Below are 17916 nucleotides of genomic sequence, written 5' to 3'. Positions count from 1 at the left end.
CCTTATAAAATAACCATGTTTTTCAGGTATGTGTTGAGGTGTTTCACTTTAAGCACATTGAGGACGGTTGCTCAGTGGTTAGCACTGTCGACTCACAGCAAGAAGGTTGCTGGAGCCAGTTGACATTCCTGTGTGGAGTTTGCATGTTCTCTCTATGTGTACTGGTTTTCCCCACAGTCCAAAGACATGCTAGACCATTTTGAGGGATGTAAACAAAAACAAAGGTCCTAACGTATTTCTTGTTTTACATTTTTAAAATCTATAGCCTCTGAGAATATAAAAAGAGCCATATATATATATATATATATATATATATATATATATATATATATATATATATATATATATATATATATATATATATATATATATATATATAATGTTATAATAGCTGTTTTAGCATTAAGTTATGATTAAATTGACTCTTGTTACAGTTAAATAGTTTGATTACAAGCAGGAAATGTTCGTGTGCCAATGACATGACCACATTGAAATGGTCTACAGGCAGTGGCGTAGCGGACGGGCCCGCAGGGCACGCATCGCGGGGGGGCCCCGCGTGATTAGGGGGCCCCGCGTCGTCGTGATTTTCAATAATTAAAAACCCACCGGCGAACGCAATAATCAAACTCTTGGGAACAACTGTGGTCGGAACCAAAGTTCACAGGTCTGTGTTCTCTGAACACCTCTCAAGCGGTGGACTACTTCATTCTGATTGCTTGCCGCCAATGTTGCCAACTCAGCGACTTTGTCACTAGATTTAGCGACTTTTCAGACCCCCTTAGCGACAAATCTAGCAACTTTTTTGTGTGTTATTGGAGATTTTTTTTAGACTGTCATTTGTCCATACTGTACCGTGACCCTACTCTTCTCAACGAGCTGCGTTTGATGCCGCTGGCCCCTCCCCCGCCTCACAGCACTGACAGGCGGCCCAGTCAGTCCTCAACAGCAGCCTCTCCCACCTGCAGCCCGAGAGCAGATCACCCCTCTGCGTACCGACGACAAATGATTTAGCACAGGCAGTGTGAAGGTATTTCCCTTGTACAGTCAAACCGATCTACTTCTACTTTATTTTAACAATTTAATTGGACCGTTTATTATTTTCTTGTTCACAATCACAGATATTTTAGTGACAGTTTCTGAACTTGTCTGAGTTTATTACATATGAGAGATTACTGCACATTCACTACATATCTATAATGACATACTGTATTCAAACAGCAATAAATCTAGTTAAATAAACATGCTTATATAAAGCGTAGGGCAATTATAAATACCCCTTTATTAACCATAGGCTGTTAAACAGAAACGGTAGAACGTGATGACGCCAGTGATATGAAAATTGACGTATGACATATACCCCCCCCCCCTTTATCAGGGGGCCCCGTCAGCGATCCCTGCAGGGGGGCCTCTGCATTTTGCGCTACGCCACTGTCTACAGGTGAATTAAACAAACTAAATTGGTCATATTGTGTGTGTGTGTGTGTGTGTGTGTGTGTGTGTGTGTGTGTGTGTGTGTGTGTGTGTGTGTGTGTGTGTGCGTGTGTGTGTATGTATGGGTATTTCTTAGTTCTAGGTTGCGACTGGAAGGGCATGCACTGCGTAAAACATGCTAGAATAGTTGGCAGTTCATTAGCCTGTGGCGACCTCTGAAATTGAGACTTAGCTGAAGGAATATTAATGAATGAAAGTCCCTATAAAAATATAATTATTACTGAACCTTCACAAAAAAGGAGCCTGAGAAAAACGCTAACTTTAAAAGAAAATTTAGGTTGGCAACTCCTCACATATTAGACGACATTACCTGTTGATTTTATGTTCATGTATGGCCAAGATGATAACGAAGATCTAGAATGGTGAAAAAAATCATGATTTGAATGGCATGTGTTTTAGTCCCAGATGGGCTGGTCTGATTATTTTAGGGCTGCTGGTCTACAATGATCCTATATGGTTTACTACAAAGACAAATAATTGAGAAAAATATCCAGTATAGATATATCCTGTGGTAATTTTATTGTTAAAAATGCTTTGTTGGTGCCAGAAATCAGAAGAAAGACCAGACTTGTTTAGCTGATATAAAGACAACATTAACAGCATTATATATGCCTCAGATGTTTTGTGGGCGGTGCTTGGTGTGACGTCTGAGGCAGAGACTATATTTTACTGTGTGTATCTCTACATTAACTGGTTGTGCACCTTTGATTAATCACAACTAAGTGCTTAATGTAAAGTAAAAGACAGTTGGATTCAGACACGGCTCAAAAGACAGAAGAGTACAAATTACTGGTGAGTATGATCTAAAATAGCTTTATGTGGAAACCTTTTGTGTCTTTATGCCACTTTTTTCTGGTCTGTTTTGTGTCAGAGACAATGTGATAATTTAAGGGGAATTGATGAAAATTATGAGTTTTATGAGAGTGAGTACTTTTGAGTAAAACTAAATTGGCCCACTTTTTAATTTATAAAAGTACCATTTTAGTATTATATGTGTAACAGTTGCAAACATTAGTAGTAGTACTAACAGCACATTTGAATAAACTTTTTTAAGGGCATCTAAGCAATGACTATCAATGAAAATGTTGCTCATATATTTTTACAGCATAGCCGTTCATTCAATTTAAATATTTTTTTTTTTTAGAACTGGAGTTTAAACTGGTTTTTAGTAAGTCTGAAGAGCTTGATTAGCTTGTTCAAGTAGAAGCTAAAAGTGTTTGACTTGAGGCGGCCTTAAAGATGCAAATTTGAAAAAAGAACAATAAATTAGATCAATTTGAAAGTATGCATTGCCATAATAAATTATCTGTAAAACATTGGATTAAAGTTGAATTTGGAGTTGAAATATTTAGTGAAAAATGTGCAGCTACCACAAAGCTGAATGTGTATAAAGCAGTACATAATAACATATCACGTGACCAGTGTTGCAAAAGCTGCATTATCACTCTGTGACCGCTTTGAAACCTGACAGTTGCAGATTCTTGAATCATCAAATTCATTTAGCAACAACAAAACAGACAGATCTAAAATAGACATTCAAATACTGGGCCCAAAAGTTTTACATATAACACCCCATATACACTATTTTTGTGAACAGTTTTTAAACTGCTTATGTTCTATCAAAACAGTTATAAGACAAATATGGGTGAGAGAACAAGTGATGCGATGTGTCCAATCCAGGGTGTCCCATTACCAGAGCGGTTAGTGAAGTACTGGACAAGATTGGAGCACTTCCAGGCGTCAAAGGAGGATTTGCTTATTGCAACTTATTCTAAAGCAGGTACAGAAGAGTGCAAAACAGTTGACAACAATGTAATAAAAACAACACTTTTAAGTGACTTAAAAGAACACACATTTTTTTAAAGTAGGTTCATTTTACAAGTCTCCTTAAACAGTTGAGTTTTACAATTTTTTAAGTCTATTCAGTCGATCTCCTGGTCTGTTATAGGTCTCCCGGTCTATACTTAGCATAGCATAAATCTTTTAATCAGATTAGACTATTAGCATCTCACTCCAAAATTTTAAAAAAGTGTTTTAATGATTTCCTAGGTCAATAGGGGGATAAGAACTACAATCATTTTGGCATTAATATCAAGAAACTGTGTTGCAAACCATAGCGGCAGCAGGCGAAATTATATTATTCAGTGCTCTTAGCTAGCGACTATTTTTTTAACCGAGCAAGCGAGATGCTACTGGTCTAATTCGACTTAATAATGTATGCTAAGGGGCGACACCAACATAGGTTCATTCTAAAAACGTAGCCCTATTTACATTTCTGGAGATCACAAATTATGTACACTGTTAAAAATGTAGGGTTTCACACAATTCATTCATGTTGTCCCAATGCAAATTGATTAAGTTAACTTAACACTTTTAACAAATTTATGTGGATTACACATAAAAAAAATAAGTTGTCCCAATGAAATGTCAAAAACTGTTGTTTCAGCTCATTTTAAATAAGTAGTTTGAACAAGCAAAAACAAAAAAACTTTTTTTTTTAAGTGTATCTATATGTATCTAGTGAATGGCTGCATTTCGTCTGTAAAACAAACACTATGGGGCGGTATGTGACGCCATACCTTTTCAGGTATACCAGCTGACCGCTTACCTCCGTATGGACGGCTCTTCCGCTGTTATCAGTTTGTCCAGTTAGCTGGCCATGTACGGCAGCGGACTTGAGATGCAAGGAGAAGTTGACCACAATGACAGGGTTTGAGTCCAGCGAAGAACAGTTCCAAAAAGCAGGTAAGACACTAACAAGTATAAATAACAAATAAAATAAACAAGTAAATAACAGGGTGAGAATGTGGTAAAATCTGAAAACGTGGTGAAAATCAGACGAGGGCTCTTCTTTTTCCGGGTTGCTTTTTAAAACTGTCGATTGGGTTGGGAGTGGGTGGGCGGGTTAATCAGTGCTTTTGAAAACACTGTTGGTTGGGTTTAGGGAAGGAGGAGGGTGGGTCAGTCAATCTGTCAGTCTGTCATTTAGTCATTCGACAGCAATACATTTTCAGAATGAGCCTGGGTTGGGCGACATGGTGGCTCAGTGGTAAGTACTGGCACCTCACAGCAAAAAGGTCACTGGTTTGACTCCCGGCTGGGTCAGTTGGCATTTCTGTGTGGAGTTTGCATGTTCTCCTCCGGGTGCTCCAGTTTCCCCTACACCTATAGGTGAATTGAATAAATTAAATTGGTCGTAGTGTATATGCGTGAATAAGTGTGTATAGACGTTTCCCAGTAGTGAGTTGCATCTGGAAGGGCTGTGTAAAACATATGCTGGATAAGTTGGCGGTTTATTCTGCTGTGGCAACCCCTGATGAATAAAGAGACTAAGCTAAAGAAAATGAATGTATGCTAAGCTAAGGTCAAAGTGCTCCCACCAAACCCGGAGATCAGCTGAGTGGATTAAAAAAGGGTAAACTCAACTAAGTTATAAAATGTGGAGTGTTCCTTTACAAAAGTGTCATGTCGTCTGTAACAGGGACTACATGGACACAGGAAGTAGTGGATCAAATTCTGAATAATGAAGATGTTGAAAAATGTAAACGAGCCCCCACTCAGGTGCGCATGACATTGTTAGAGATGACCACTGCAGATGATCCAAGTGCAGGTATGCGTTTTAGAACCACAAACTGTTTAGCAATTTTACAAAATGTTTTTTAATGCATCTTAAATAATTAGCATTGTGTAACAATTTAGGTATAACCATGCCATACGGGTGAGTGATGCTATGGATCTCCCCATCCAACTTGTGCCTCATTCATTCTGGGAGGCTGGTTGCAAGGTTAAAAGAAAAAGAAATATCAAATATTAGAAGAATAAAAAATTAATAAGTAACCTTAATTTCTCCATAGGTTATATATGTGGCTCGTAATCCGAAAGACAGTGTGGTTTCATATTACCATTTAGACCACATGAATCTTAGCCAGCCAGAGCCTGGTCCTTGGAAACAATATCTGGAAAAGTTCATGACAGGGCAATGTGATTCATGCTGCTGTTTGTTTATTAAAGTCCAAGTGGAATCAAAATTTACTATGTTTATTTTGCTATTTCCTACGATTACTTTTGGTAATTTTCCGCATTTGGATTGGCTGTCCTTCTGTTGATGTCAACTTGAGGGCTTCAGCCACAATATCCTTAACCAGCACTTCTTACCGTTACTGTGCTAGAAGGGAATGATGTTCACAATACATGCTCTATATTCAAAGAATAATTTTAGTTGGATAAACATCAACATACTGAAATAAAATGCTCAGCAACTGACTTTAAATGTCAACCATAAATAAAGAAACATAAAGGAACTAAACTGTGCAGAGCTGCGGCACTCCAGGAACTGGGTTTGACACCTGTGGGCCAAGACATGCCTTATGTGACGAAATTAGTGTTTTGGGTTTTCCAATGGTTCTGTGTTGTTTCCTTTTATCTATTCGTTCCCTGTCTTTGCCTATCACATAGTGGCTTTTGGTTTCCTTCCCTGCATACTGCTACAGAAGCAGTGTTAGCATTAGCTGTTACACTTTTTAGGCTAATTATTTCAGACTTGACTTCAATAGGTTTTGGTAGCACATAGCACAAGGTAAAGGAATAAAACACCACAGACAGGGAGCAAATAGCTAAAGAGAAACAACACAGTACACTTCATAATAAAAGCCAATAGATATCATAACATCTGACATGTTGAAATCCTTTTGTTAGATGCAGGAGAATGGACGCAAGTAGTTAAGAACATACAACACAATCATGAGGAAAATACTGAATTGACAGATGAGCAGTAACTATCATGAACTCTCCTACAAAGATGGTGAGCCACAGAAGGTTATTAAAAAAATAAAGTTCACTTTTTAAATTAAAAATAGAGAATTGAATGTCAATAATATTATTTTTCTTTTGTAATGTGTCTGTATTAAGCTGTTGATCGTAATGTTTTGGCTGATGAGTGTATTTTTTTCTTATCAAATGTCTGGAGCCCTGTGGTATCTAAGAAATTATGTTTGAGTTTTTCGTAACTTGTTTAATATACTGTAGCGAGCACACTGATGCCACGTCGCCCTGGTCACAAATTCACCCCAGCTGGAACCTCATCAGCACCGGATCGCTCACAGCTGGACCTCATCAGCCAGGGAGAGATATAAGCCAGCCCCACACAGGAGGAAGACGAGCTTCATTTCCACATGACTCCCTGCGCTAATGCTTGTGTCTCTTTGTCTCTCCCACAGCAGACTCCAGCTCGTGACCGATCCAACACCAGAACTCTCACCATCCTTCACCATCTCCCCGGAGCACTTGAGCACGCACCCCAAGAAGAGCACTACTTTAATCACTATTTCACTTGTAAATAAAGCACCCTCCGGGGACTTGTTTGTAACTCAACTCAACTGTGTTTGTGTTTTCCCTCTGCCTCGCTACAATACCTATAATTTCATTACCCTGCTCATGAAGTTAACCACATTGCTCAATTCTTTGGACGGCAGTTATCAAAATCTACAATAGATCATATTGTCCAAATGACAACTTTTTCTGTTATGCGAAAAAAAAAAAAAACATGGCAAACTACTCAACTGTCCTTGAAACAAAATTTGATCGTACTGTCTCAGAGTTCATGAGGAAAGGTGATTTTTGTTTTATTTTGGAGTAAAAAGTGATCAAATTAGACCTGCAGTTTATTTTTATTGCTGCCAAATGGGGTTTTAAAAGATTTTTTGTATTTATTTTATCCTACAGGTGAGGTTGGTGACTGAAAGAATCACTTTAGTGCTCAAGGGAATGCTGCATTTGATGAACATTATCACATAATGATGATTGTCCTTTTCCAATACACTTCACTATTTAAAACAAACACATCATAAATGCTTATTTTTGTTTCATCCTGTACATTATTTACAGCAATATCCAAGGCTGTTGTTGTGTGATGTCAAATTTATTGATTTTTATTTAGGCAAAAATCATTAGAATATCAAAAGAAAAAATCATCTTTTATTTTTAGAGACAATTTGTAAAATTCCCAATATAAATAAATCAACACTTTTTGCGTGACTAAGAACATGATTTTGATATTTATGAAGGCAATATTCTTAATTTAATTTCCTTTTTGAATGCTTAGACTCCAGATTTTCAAATTGTTGTATCTCTTGCCGGGCGTCATGGTGCCTTAGTGGGTAGCACAATCGCCTCACAACAAGAAGGTTGCTGGTTTGAGTGCCGATTGGGTCTGTTGGCATTTCTGTGTTGAGTTTGTATGTTCTCCCCGTGTTCGCATGGGTTTCCTTCGGGTGCTCCTGTATCCCTCACAAGTCCAAAGACATAGGTAAATTGAATAAGCTAAATTGGCTGTAGTGTGTGTGTGCAAGAGTGTGTATTGGTGTTTCCCAGTGCTGGGTTGTGGCTGGAAGGGCATCCACTGTGTAAAACATATTAAATAAATGAATGCATCTCTTGCCAAAAATTGTCTCATAACAAACTTATGGTTTAGTGGTTCAATACCTCAGTTAGGCTCAGCTTAGATACTTATTAATATTTATTAGCATTGTGATGAGAACCACGACTGGGTGTTTATATATAGTACAAGCCTGTGGCATTCAGACATATTACAAAAAATTACTAATCATATGTTATGATATGAGTAAACCATCAGTTAAGCTGTGGCATGAAACAGATTGTCGCTAATATTTTCACAGGCGTTCATTCTGTTTAAGTATTTTAGTAGCCCATCTATACTGTATTTCTAATTTGTAGGCCACCTCAAGTCAAACACCTGTTGGCTCAAAGCCTGCCCATACGGTTTCTAGCGAGTCTGACAACCTTGATTAGCTAATTAAAAAAAAAAAAAATAGAGAATAAGCTTTGAAAAGCTCCTGAGAAAGTGTGCATTCAAAATGATCAGAAAAATGCTGGGTTTTATTTGTGCATTTAATGCTCAGAAAAGGGACAGCTGGCTTTTTATGCTAGAAAATATGGCATCAGGTCTAATAATTACAGAAAGATAAGCACACTGGCCGTAGACAAACTAGGGCTTACATTCAGTTGTTAAAAGTAATCAGTCATGTAAATTAAGTCATTAAAGTCAGTTTATTATTATGTTTTTATTTGACTATAATTGTCATTAGCACATAAGAGCACATCTAATGAACTAGAGGTGAAGAACCGGCTATAGTTCACATATAAACAGAACAGAACATAAGATACATTTAAGCAAAAAATATTAAACTATTAAACTTTGTTGTGGAAATGTCTTTTCTGATTAAGAATAATGCTTTTAAAAGCTATTTAAAAAATTGTTATTAAAGAACAATGTGCTTAGGGTATTTCAAGTAGTGTTCAATCATTCTGCTGCACATTATACTAGTTAAAATTATCGAAAAATAATTTTGCAAGTTTTGACGTGTCATGCTAGGTTGCATATAGAAAGTGCGCAGACGAGCTGCGCAGTAGAAAGTGTTCAGACCAGTCCAACAAAACACATCACGTACCCTCCCTCTCTGCGTCAGGTCAAGGTTCTCAAGGTATTTGCTAATAATAATGAAATGATAAAAAATCGTATTCTTAGTTTAAAAATGAAGCATTATCATCGGCTATGTTGGTCAGGCAAAGCTAAAGGTTGCTAATTAAAGAAGGAAACTGGACGACCAAGCTCTTATATAAAACTCGCTATTATCTGTTTTGGTGAACAAATATTAAAATGGCTATATATTAAATTACAGAGAAGGATTTGGAAAATATGAGCCGGAGAACAAGCGAAACTATTCGTCAAATTCAGGGTGTCCCATTTCCAGAGCGGATAGTCAAGAACTGGACAAGAGTGGAGCAGTTCCAGGCGTCAGAGGAGGATTTGCTCATTGCCACTTATCCTAAATCAGGTAGAGTACACAACCACTGAAAACAACAAAATGCTATGTAAATAATCTTTTAATAGTCATGTCGTCTGTAAAAGGGACTACATGGATACAGGAAGTCGTGGATCTAATTCTGAATGATGGAGATGTGGACAAGTGTAAGCGCGCCCCCACTCAGGTGCGCATGCCGTTTTTAGAGATGACCGCAGCAGATGGTTCAAACGCAGGTATGTTTAGATAAAACAACGGTTTTGTAACGTGTGTGTGTGTATATATATATATATATATATATATATATATATATATATATATATATATATATATATATATATATATATATATATATGTACTGTATATGTATGTATATATATATGTATATATATATATATATATATATATATATATATATATATATATATATATATATATATATATATATAGCCTATATATATAAAGTGTATACTTTATTTATATTGTTTTAGGTATAACTAAGCTGGAGACTATGGATCCCCCTCGTGTTATCAAAACTCATCTTCCCATCCAACTTTTGCCTCGTTCTTTTGAGAATGCTGGATGCAAGGTTAAAAGAAAAAGGTTTTTTGTGAAGCACTTAAAAATTGTACATTAACTATATGCCAAAAAAAACCTTTATTTCTCCATAGGTTATATATGTGGCCCGTAATCCGAAAGACAGTGTGGTATCATTTTATCATTTTGACCGCATGAATCTAAGACAGCCAGAGCCTGGTCCATGGAAACAGTATCTGGAGAGGTTCATGAAAGGACAATGTAAGCCATGCTGCGGTTTGTTTATTAAATAAGACAAAGACAATTTTAGTTATCTCCTAATATTTAAATTTTTTTTCAGTGGTATGGGGATCCTGGTTTGATCATGTGAAAGGATACTGGAGGGAAAGGCACAAAAGGAAAATCCATTACATGTTCTTTGAAGACATGAAAGAGGTCAATCTACTTTCTACAAAGCCTTCATTCAGCCAAAGTGTTATGGGGAGCTCAAAGGGGGCATGTTAAAGTCTGGGTGGAATCATTTTTACAATATTTTTTGGTAATATGCGTAATCATGAAATTAATAAGGGCAGGTATTGTAGGCTGCCCCCCGCTCACCGGTGAGCTGCATTTACACCAATAATGGTCCAAAGATGGACTGTAAAAAATCATATGTGCTATTTATTTTAAAAAAAATTGTGGTAACACTATTGCACATATTATTTTTAAGTAGTTTGAAAACGTGATTTTTTTTAGCAAAAGACACTGAAATGAATCATGTGAAAATTACTAATTTTTTAAGTGTTAGATGAGGATTTTAATAATATTAGTGGAATGTGCTTTTGTAATTTAAGCAAATCCATCACAATTTACTCATATATATATATATATATATATATATATATATATATATATATATATATATATATATATATATATATATATATATTTAGCAAAAACCACTTAAAAGAATCATGTGAAAATTACTAGGTTTTTTGAGTGATAGATGATGATTTTAACTCTATTAGTGGAATGTGCTTATATAATTTAAGCAAATAAACCACCATTTACTCATTTATTGATAAAAAATACTTATTCATAAAATGTAACATATATATATATATATATATATATATATATATATATATATATATATATATATATATATATATATATATATATATATATAATTTATAATGAAATACATACACAATGCATTTTTTGACAAATATATTTTATTACATGTTCCACTGATAACAAAATGGTACATACAATTTGTTAAAACATATTTATTTAAAATTTACAGCAATGTTAAGCTCTGAAAAAAAAGTCCTTTATCCATGTCATGGAAAAAAATGCTCTGTCAACTTTCTTTTGTAGGAATATTCACATTTTAGACAAACTCTGAGAGAATTGCACAACATATAAAACCAGTATAAAAGCTGTATCTTAAAATAATAGCAACACAATCAGTCAATGTAGTGAAAATTCCCCAAAAGTTTGTAACATTGATTTTGTGTCAGAAACTTATAAGTTTGTTTTAAGGTTATTTTAATTTGGGGAATACTTGTATAAATCCAGTTCAGCAATTCTAGATTTTCCAAGCCAGCCATGACTCACTCATCATCCAATACAATGCAGAAGTCCTCATGGTTGGTCATCCCTCTTGCAGACAGCAATTCTCTGTGCATTCCCACACTGTAAAATAAACATTATGTTTATTATTATGAAATTATGCAATTGTAAATTCAAAATGTTACACATTGCTGACTTACACTATAGCACAAGTATACAAGTATTTTGACTAATAATAAACAGGGTGTTTTTAAATGTATACTAGGGTACAAAGAAATAAGTTTATAAAAACAAACATATTTCAACAAGGAATAGTGCATTCAACAATGTAGTGTTTGTGTTATATTTTTGTTTTTTGTAGAAATGCAAAAATATAAAAGGCAGTTTTCAGAAAACTATAAGTATCTGAAACAGTTTAAGACACTTACTTTGCACTCCTGAATGAGCTCTTCCTCTTTTTCAAACAAATACACCAGCAACATGTGAGGTCAAACAAGTATAGAAATTAGTAATATTGCCTAATAATAATAACACACAAATAACATGATAAAAAATACCTGCTGTATAGCACCCATAAACTGCTCCTCTTTTGTAGGAAAATACAGTAAACATTTTTTTCATTAATCTGAAAAAAAGCAAACAAATATTAGTATTTATATACTATTATATAAAACACAGTTAATTGCATTACATCATCAAAGCTTTTAAAAAGAACCTTATTAAATGGAAAAACACTAGCTGTGCATAACCCCATTGAATAGCTATATAGCTAACATACTAGCTTAAGCTAACCAAGTTCACTGTTGTTTGTCCACCCCGCTTAAATGTTGCTTGACCAAACTAGGCTCCAGAACAAGCTTGAACAGCATGTGGCTTTCATGAAAGATCTTATTTTAGACAATAAAAATGATAAACTGTTAATGCTTACCTCTTAACATGCTCACTGTTGATGTGCTTCTTCAAAGTGTCATCAGGTCACTGCCGTTGTTGAGATTCAACTGCAAACATCTCAATCAAATCCACATAATTGAGTCAATTTTCTTAAAATAAACATGAAGCCATCTTTCCTCAATTTTATCAGCTTAATTTGTTTCTCAAATTAAGGCTGATAATTGAACTGGTTTCCTTTAAAAAATAAGTAAAATGTATCTCTTGATTTTATTAGCAAAATATTCTCAATATTTTATAATAAATCCAGAATATCAATTTTTAAAATAAAATATGACCATTATTTTTAATGACCACATCAATTTTTTTAATGAAAATTACAAGCCTCAAGATTCATTTTTTTTACAGTGAAACCGATAACCCTTACAACAAAGGCTTTCTCATTTACCTGCGTAGCTGGAGTCAAGTCAATGAGACTATAGTGCCACAGTCCACCATCAAAAATACCTTAAATATAAATGTCCCGTAGTCTGATGAGTTATGTTTTGTCAGTGCATTTTAATAATGTTTTAGGCAGGTGGTCATCATAATTTTGCTGATCAGTGTTTACTTTCTTATTACTGTAGCCCAGTGGTGTGAAGTAACAAATTACAAATACTCATGATGCATACAAATACTCTATGGTGATTGGCTAATATAGCGAAGAAGTAGAAGTAGAGTACAAGAAGTAGAATAATCAGTTGTGTGATTGCCATCCAATCAAATCGCACAAAGAAGATTGCCTTTTGCAGAACAACCTCATGACAATTGTTACACAGAATGACTGAGTGACTGTTTAGACTGCATGTCACTGATGAGAAGATGACGAATGTTTACTGTATGATGACTGAACTGACCAAATGAACAATCAATAAATGTTCCCATTTATTGAATTTATTGCATATTGAAGCACCAACCTTTCACAGTGTAATACTCACTACTCTTGAGTACTTTAAAAAGGGCTACTTTTTACTCATACTTAGAGTAATATGTTCAACAGATACTTTTACTCTACTTGCACTACATTTTGGGGTAAGTAATACTTTTACTTGAGTATGGTTTTTCAGTACTCTTTCCACCACTGCTGAAGCCTACATGTCTGAAAAATTAAAGCTAAAATTGAGCATATTGTATAATTTAGCTATAATTACAGGACCCTGCTCGTGAAGTGACCCGGACTGCTCAATTCCTTGGACGACAGTTATCAGAATCTACAATAGATCATATTGTCCAAATGACAACTTTTTCTGTTATGCGAGAAAACCCCATGGCAAACTACTCAACTCTTCCAGATACAATATTTGATCGTACAGCCTCTCAGTTCATGAGAAAAGGTGATTTTCGTTTTAAAGAACTTCTATTTGATACTTTTTTATAACTTATTCATGCTATTGCTGCTAAATGGGTGTTGCTTTATGATTTGAGTTTATTTTATCCTACAGGTGAGGTTGGAGACTGGAAGAATCACTTTAGTGCTGAAGAGAATGCTGCATTTGATGAACATTACCAGAAAAAGATGGAGGATTGTCCTCTTCCAATACGCTTCACTATATAAAATAGTGAAATGGAGTGTCTTTCAGTCCATGAAACTTGGATAAAAGTGTCAGCTAAATGAATAAATATAACAATGATGTAATAATTTGTGTTGACAATTTAGTTATTTTGTGTGTAATTTATTGTTCTTAATTTGTCAACAATATGTAATTTTAATGTAATACTGAATGAGTTGTAGATGTTGAAGGTTTAAAGCTCTTGTATCCAGTATAAAGGTCAGCTAGCTTCATATCTCTGGGATGCACAGTATACATATTATCTGTTTACTAAAATTAAAATAACACCCAATCAGAGGGCATAAATGTAATGGTTTAAAATAGAAGTGGTTTAAAAACCTTAATGGCTAAAAAAAAAGAAATGCATTATTAAAAAAAATATTGTGTCGGCAGAGATACAAATATACTCTCAGTTGTAAAAAGTGATCAAGGCCTAGTGACCTTTAAACCTGTGCTGCCAAACCTCCAACTCATGTAATGCTCCTGATAAAGTTCTTCCGTGAGTGAGCTTCGCAAACAACGCCACTGAATATAGCAAAACAAGGTCAGTGATATTGATGTTTTTCATTTTGACGATTTATTTTGTGTGTATATGGGACCAATTTGACAAGTATGTGAACAAAATCGTTGGCACATTAAACAATTTCTCACTTTCATAGGCATGTTGTCCTTCCTTTCTTGGTTTGTACCAAGTGTACCTACTTGGCTAACACCAAATGCTATTCCTTTACATAGTGCTTTACAAGGTGAGTCATGAAAAGAATGATTTATTACAACTGTCAAATATTAAAGGAGTTAATATATTGTCATCATAACATTGAAATGTTTTTGGCATTGGCAATAAATAACCTATTTACACAAATATCTAATAATATATGGATAATCTAGTTATGACTTAAACTTTAAAACTACTGAAGCATAATACAGGTTTAAAATATTTCTGTTCATAATGTGTTCTATTTAATGGCTGTCAAATATTTGTATTATGATTTACAGAAGACACCCACTAAAATGCCATTCGGTTTAACATTAATATCAAAAGACTAAGTGCACCTCTAAAGTGCTAATAAATCGCTATTGTAAATATTTATACATTGTCTTAAGCCTTAGGTTTTATTATTTCAAAAATATAATCAAATGTAACAGGATTACTTATTCTTTTGAACAATTTCATATCATGTTAAAATATAGATGTTGTTTCACTTTGACATGTACAGTGGGACATTTGTTCATCAATATTTTGAGATTTTGTTTTTTAAAAAAAGAAGTCTGAAACACTAAAATAGACTCACTCTATGTTTATGGTCTATATGAAATCAAATCACCTAATATGCATCATGTTTCTTGTTTATCACAGGGCTTGTGGGTGCTTGTGGGATCTGGGTCCTTCGTAATCTTTTAAAAACGTTCTTGTTTGTTGAAGCACAGAGGTAAATATTCATTTTAAACATGTGCTATGCAAATAGAGGTACAGATGAAGTAAGAATTATTAAACCCCCTGAATTATTAGCTCCCGTTAAATTTTTTGCACAATTTGTTTAACTGAGAGAAGATTTTTTTCAACACATTTCTAAACATAATCGTTTTGATAACTCATTTCTAATAACTGATTTATTTTATCTTTGTCATGATGACAGTAAATAATAAATTACTAGATATTTTTCAAGACACTGCTTTACAGCATAAAGTGACATTTAAAGGCTTAGGGTAATTAGGTTAACTAGGCAGTTAGGGTAATAAGGCAAGTTATTGTATAATGATGGTTTGTTCTGTAGACTATCGAAAAAAAATATAGCTTAAAGGGGCTAATAATTTTGTCTCTAAAATGGTTTTATAAAAATTAAAAGCTGCTTTTATTCTAGCCAAAATAAAACAAATAAGACTTTCTCTAGAAGAAAAAATATGAGACATGCTGTGAAAATTTCCTTGCTCTGTTTAACATCGTTTGGGAAATATTTAAAAAATAAAAAAAGATTCAGAGGGGGCTAATAATTCTGACTTCAACTGTATATGGATGGAGACAATGTTTTGTGTTAAAGTTTTTGTAAGTTTCACTTGTCTGTTGTTTTAAGTATTGCAGATCTAGACAAAGACCTTAAACCAAAGAACAAACTAAACGGTGGACTAACAGAGAAAATTCAGTTTTGGATCCTTACAGCGGTTCTTTCTGTTGTGGGGTCTCGTGTTGCATCACTGGTGGTTTTAGAGTTCTCCCTCAGAGCCATTTCAGCACGGATCACAGGAGGATCAGTATGGACAAAATTGATTTATGACAATAAATACATTTCTGCTTGACAGCTTATCATTTAGATTAAATATTGTTCTTTTTGTTTAGGACTCAATCATTGACCCAGTGTTACTGCTGCTTGTCCAGTGCCAGTTCTCCTTGGGCTGCGCACTAACCTGCAGCCTTAAATTTCTCCATGAGGGGGCACCACAAGGCTGGCTAAGCCTTTCTCTTGCAGTTGGACTTAGCTGGTTCTTGGCTACCCGGTGCAGTAGAGTATGGCGGCATGTAAATTCAATGTATCCAATACACAGCACACAACGTTATTGTGGACTATGCATTGGGCTTTTAACCACTGGTGCTTCTATATTAACCTGGCTCTGCACTGCCCTGATTATAACTTTTAGTGTATCTGGAATTGCTGCCATATCAAACATAAACCAACACTTTCTTTCAACCACTGAGGCTCTGAGATTTTGGACCCCACTCACAATCTGCTACTCACTGCTAGTTGTATATATGAATGGTAAGACAAGCAAATGGTTAGACTAAATACATTTTAGTAGAATTTTCATAGAGGCATATAAACAAAACTAATTCTGAAAATCACACATTAAAAAAAAAAATTGGGTGAAATAATTTTTTTGTTTTATAGTATGTTAAGTAAATTATTTATATTGTAGCAAATTATCTGCAGTCATTAATATTGAGAGTAACTGAATTCTTGAAGTTTAAAAGAACAACATTTATCAAACAATTAAATGTGTCCTGGGAAAACACACAGACAACAAACATTTGAACAACACTAAGCACATTTGATGCTATCATTTGAGTCTAATAAGTGTAATAATTCTTTCAGAGGATCGGAGACAACAGCCTGGTCAACAGATTGTCAATACGGTTGTTGTGCGGCTAGGTGGGCTTTTCGTGTTACTGATTACAGTGGGAACTTGGTCAGATGTCCTCCATGTTATAATCTGCTTTATTGGTGAAGCTGCATGTCTGTTACCATCTCAAGACCTCTTGGAAGCCATATATCAGGTTAGAGCTAACAACTGCTTGCTGATCTCTCCAGAGAATATATTTAAGAAATATTCAGAGCATTAAATGTAAAAACACTTTGTATTTTGCAGCATACCAGCCATGAGCCTAAAGGACAAATTAAAAGACCTGGTAACCAAGGAGAACATAGGAAACTGGGAAAATTTGATTGAACTTCACTTTATCAATTGTATCCGCCTTTATGAAATAGTGTACATTAAAGTATTATTTAAGATATATGTGCTATTTTGTCCTTGCTATTATGAATGCTTTAATCTTTCAATATTTTCTTACTAGGCTACATAAACAAAACATGAATGCCATCATCAGAATAATAAATCTATAAATACTGAATAAGTGCATGGTGAATTCAATAAATATATAATTTGGTTTGTTCAGATAATGTATATTTGTCTAACATTATCAAACACTGCCACAAAGTAAAGTTCTGCCTATTTTGGATGAAAACAGAATTGGAGAAGTCTTCCATGATTAAAATAATAGTTACTGTTATTCACTGTAAAGACAGTTCCACTAACAAAATAATTACTGGGTTTTAACATTTTGAGCATGTAACAATTTAATTCAGTCGGGCTTTTTTGGAAGCAGTCAAGCACAAAGCAGTTAAACTGAACTTGAACCTAAAAATAGCTACATTGGAAACAAAATGGCCGCAATGCTCTTGTTTCTTTTGTTGTGCTTGCTGGGTTTTGTCTACACTGGGTTATGCTCAAAATGGCGTCATATTTCAGAGAACATTCTTTCGATA

The 17916-nt window shown here is 34.7% G+C and overlaps 3 protein-coding genes and 1 long non-coding RNA gene across 6 annotated transcripts; 3 read left to right on the top strand and 1 right to left on the bottom strand.

Moving 5' to 3' along the window:
• Positions 1-889: 889 nt before the first annotated feature.
• Positions 890-6861, top strand: LOC103909689 (sulfotransferase 1C2). 3 transcript variants are annotated; one of them, XM_087307191.1, is made up of 6 exons: positions 890-1027; positions 3172-3271; positions 4079-4236; positions 4973-5101; positions 6187-6292; positions 6708-6861. In XM_087307191.1, exons 3-5 carry the CDS (start codon positions 4194-4196, stop codon positions 6264-6266), a joined length of 252 nt encoding a protein of 83 aa, XP_087163317.1. In that variant the 5' UTR covers positions 890-1027; positions 3172-3271; positions 4079-4193; the 3' UTR covers positions 6267-6292; positions 6708-6861. The 3 variants fall into 3 exon arrangements, with proteins under 3 accessions (XP_087163317.1, XP_087163316.1, XP_087163315.1); XM_087307190.1 differs by lacking the exon at positions 4079-4236 and having other exon boundaries at positions 892-1027; positions 3120-3271; XM_087307189.1 differs by lacking the exons at positions 890-1027; positions 4079-4236 and adding an exon at positions 2151-2283 and having other exon boundaries at positions 3120-3271.
• A 2080-nt stretch (positions 6862-8941) lies between these two features.
• On the top strand, positions 8942-13965 carry sult1st5 (sulfotransferase family 1, cytosolic sulfotransferase 5). The gene is given in 8 exon segments (NM_001199903.1): positions 8942-8990; positions 9189-9344; positions 9419-9547; positions 9803-9900; positions 9983-10109; positions 10189-10283; positions 13483-13663; positions 13772-13965. Coding segments are annotated over 7 exon segments (882 nt in total). The 5' UTR covers positions 8942-8990; positions 9189-9205; the 3' UTR covers positions 13885-13965.
• LOC100535539 (uncharacterized) lies at positions 11043-12591 on the bottom strand. Its single transcript, NR_170129.1, is given in 4 exon segments — positions 11043-11525; positions 11831-11856; positions 11960-12027; positions 12331-12591. It is a non-coding gene; the product is annotated as an uncharacterized LOC100535539 (long non-coding RNA).
• Positions 13966-14332: 367 nt separating the features above from the next.
• Positions 14333-17384, top strand: tmem82 (transmembrane protein 82). The gene is given in 7 exon segments (NM_001199740.1): positions 14333-14423; positions 14539-14625; positions 15237-15309; positions 15952-16129; positions 16215-16632; positions 16966-17147; positions 17240-17384. Coding segments are annotated over 6 exon segments (1017 nt in total). The 5' UTR covers positions 14333-14423; positions 14539-14540; the 3' UTR covers positions 17321-17384.
• Positions 17385-17916: the final 532 nt, after the last annotated feature.

Source organism: Danio rerio, chromosome 23, assembly GCF_052040795.2.
Source record: "Danio rerio strain M-AB ecotype USA chromosome 23, GRCz13ab, whole genome shotgun sequence".
In the NCBI taxonomy this organism is placed as follows: domain Eukaryota; kingdom Metazoa; phylum Chordata; class Actinopteri; order Cypriniformes; family Danionidae; genus Danio; species Danio rerio.
Note: the sequence above shows the minus strand (reverse complement) of the source record. Positions and strands in the feature narration are given on the sequence as shown.

Bases quoted from the DNA above. Each gene is read 5' to 3' on its own strand.
- LOC103909689 (XM_087307190.1), top strand. From the start codon at position 3,133: ATGGGTGAGAGAACAAGTGATGCGATGTGTCCAATCCAGGGTGTCCCA. The intron at 3,272-4,972 runs GTACAGAAGAGT...CGTCTGTAACAG, and splicing joins TGCAACTTATTCTAAAGCAG to GGACTACATGGACACAGGAA. The intron at 5,102-6,186 runs GTATGCGTTTTA...TCCTTTTGTTAG, and splicing joins TGCAGATGATCCAAGTGCAG to ATGCAGGAGAATGGACGCAA.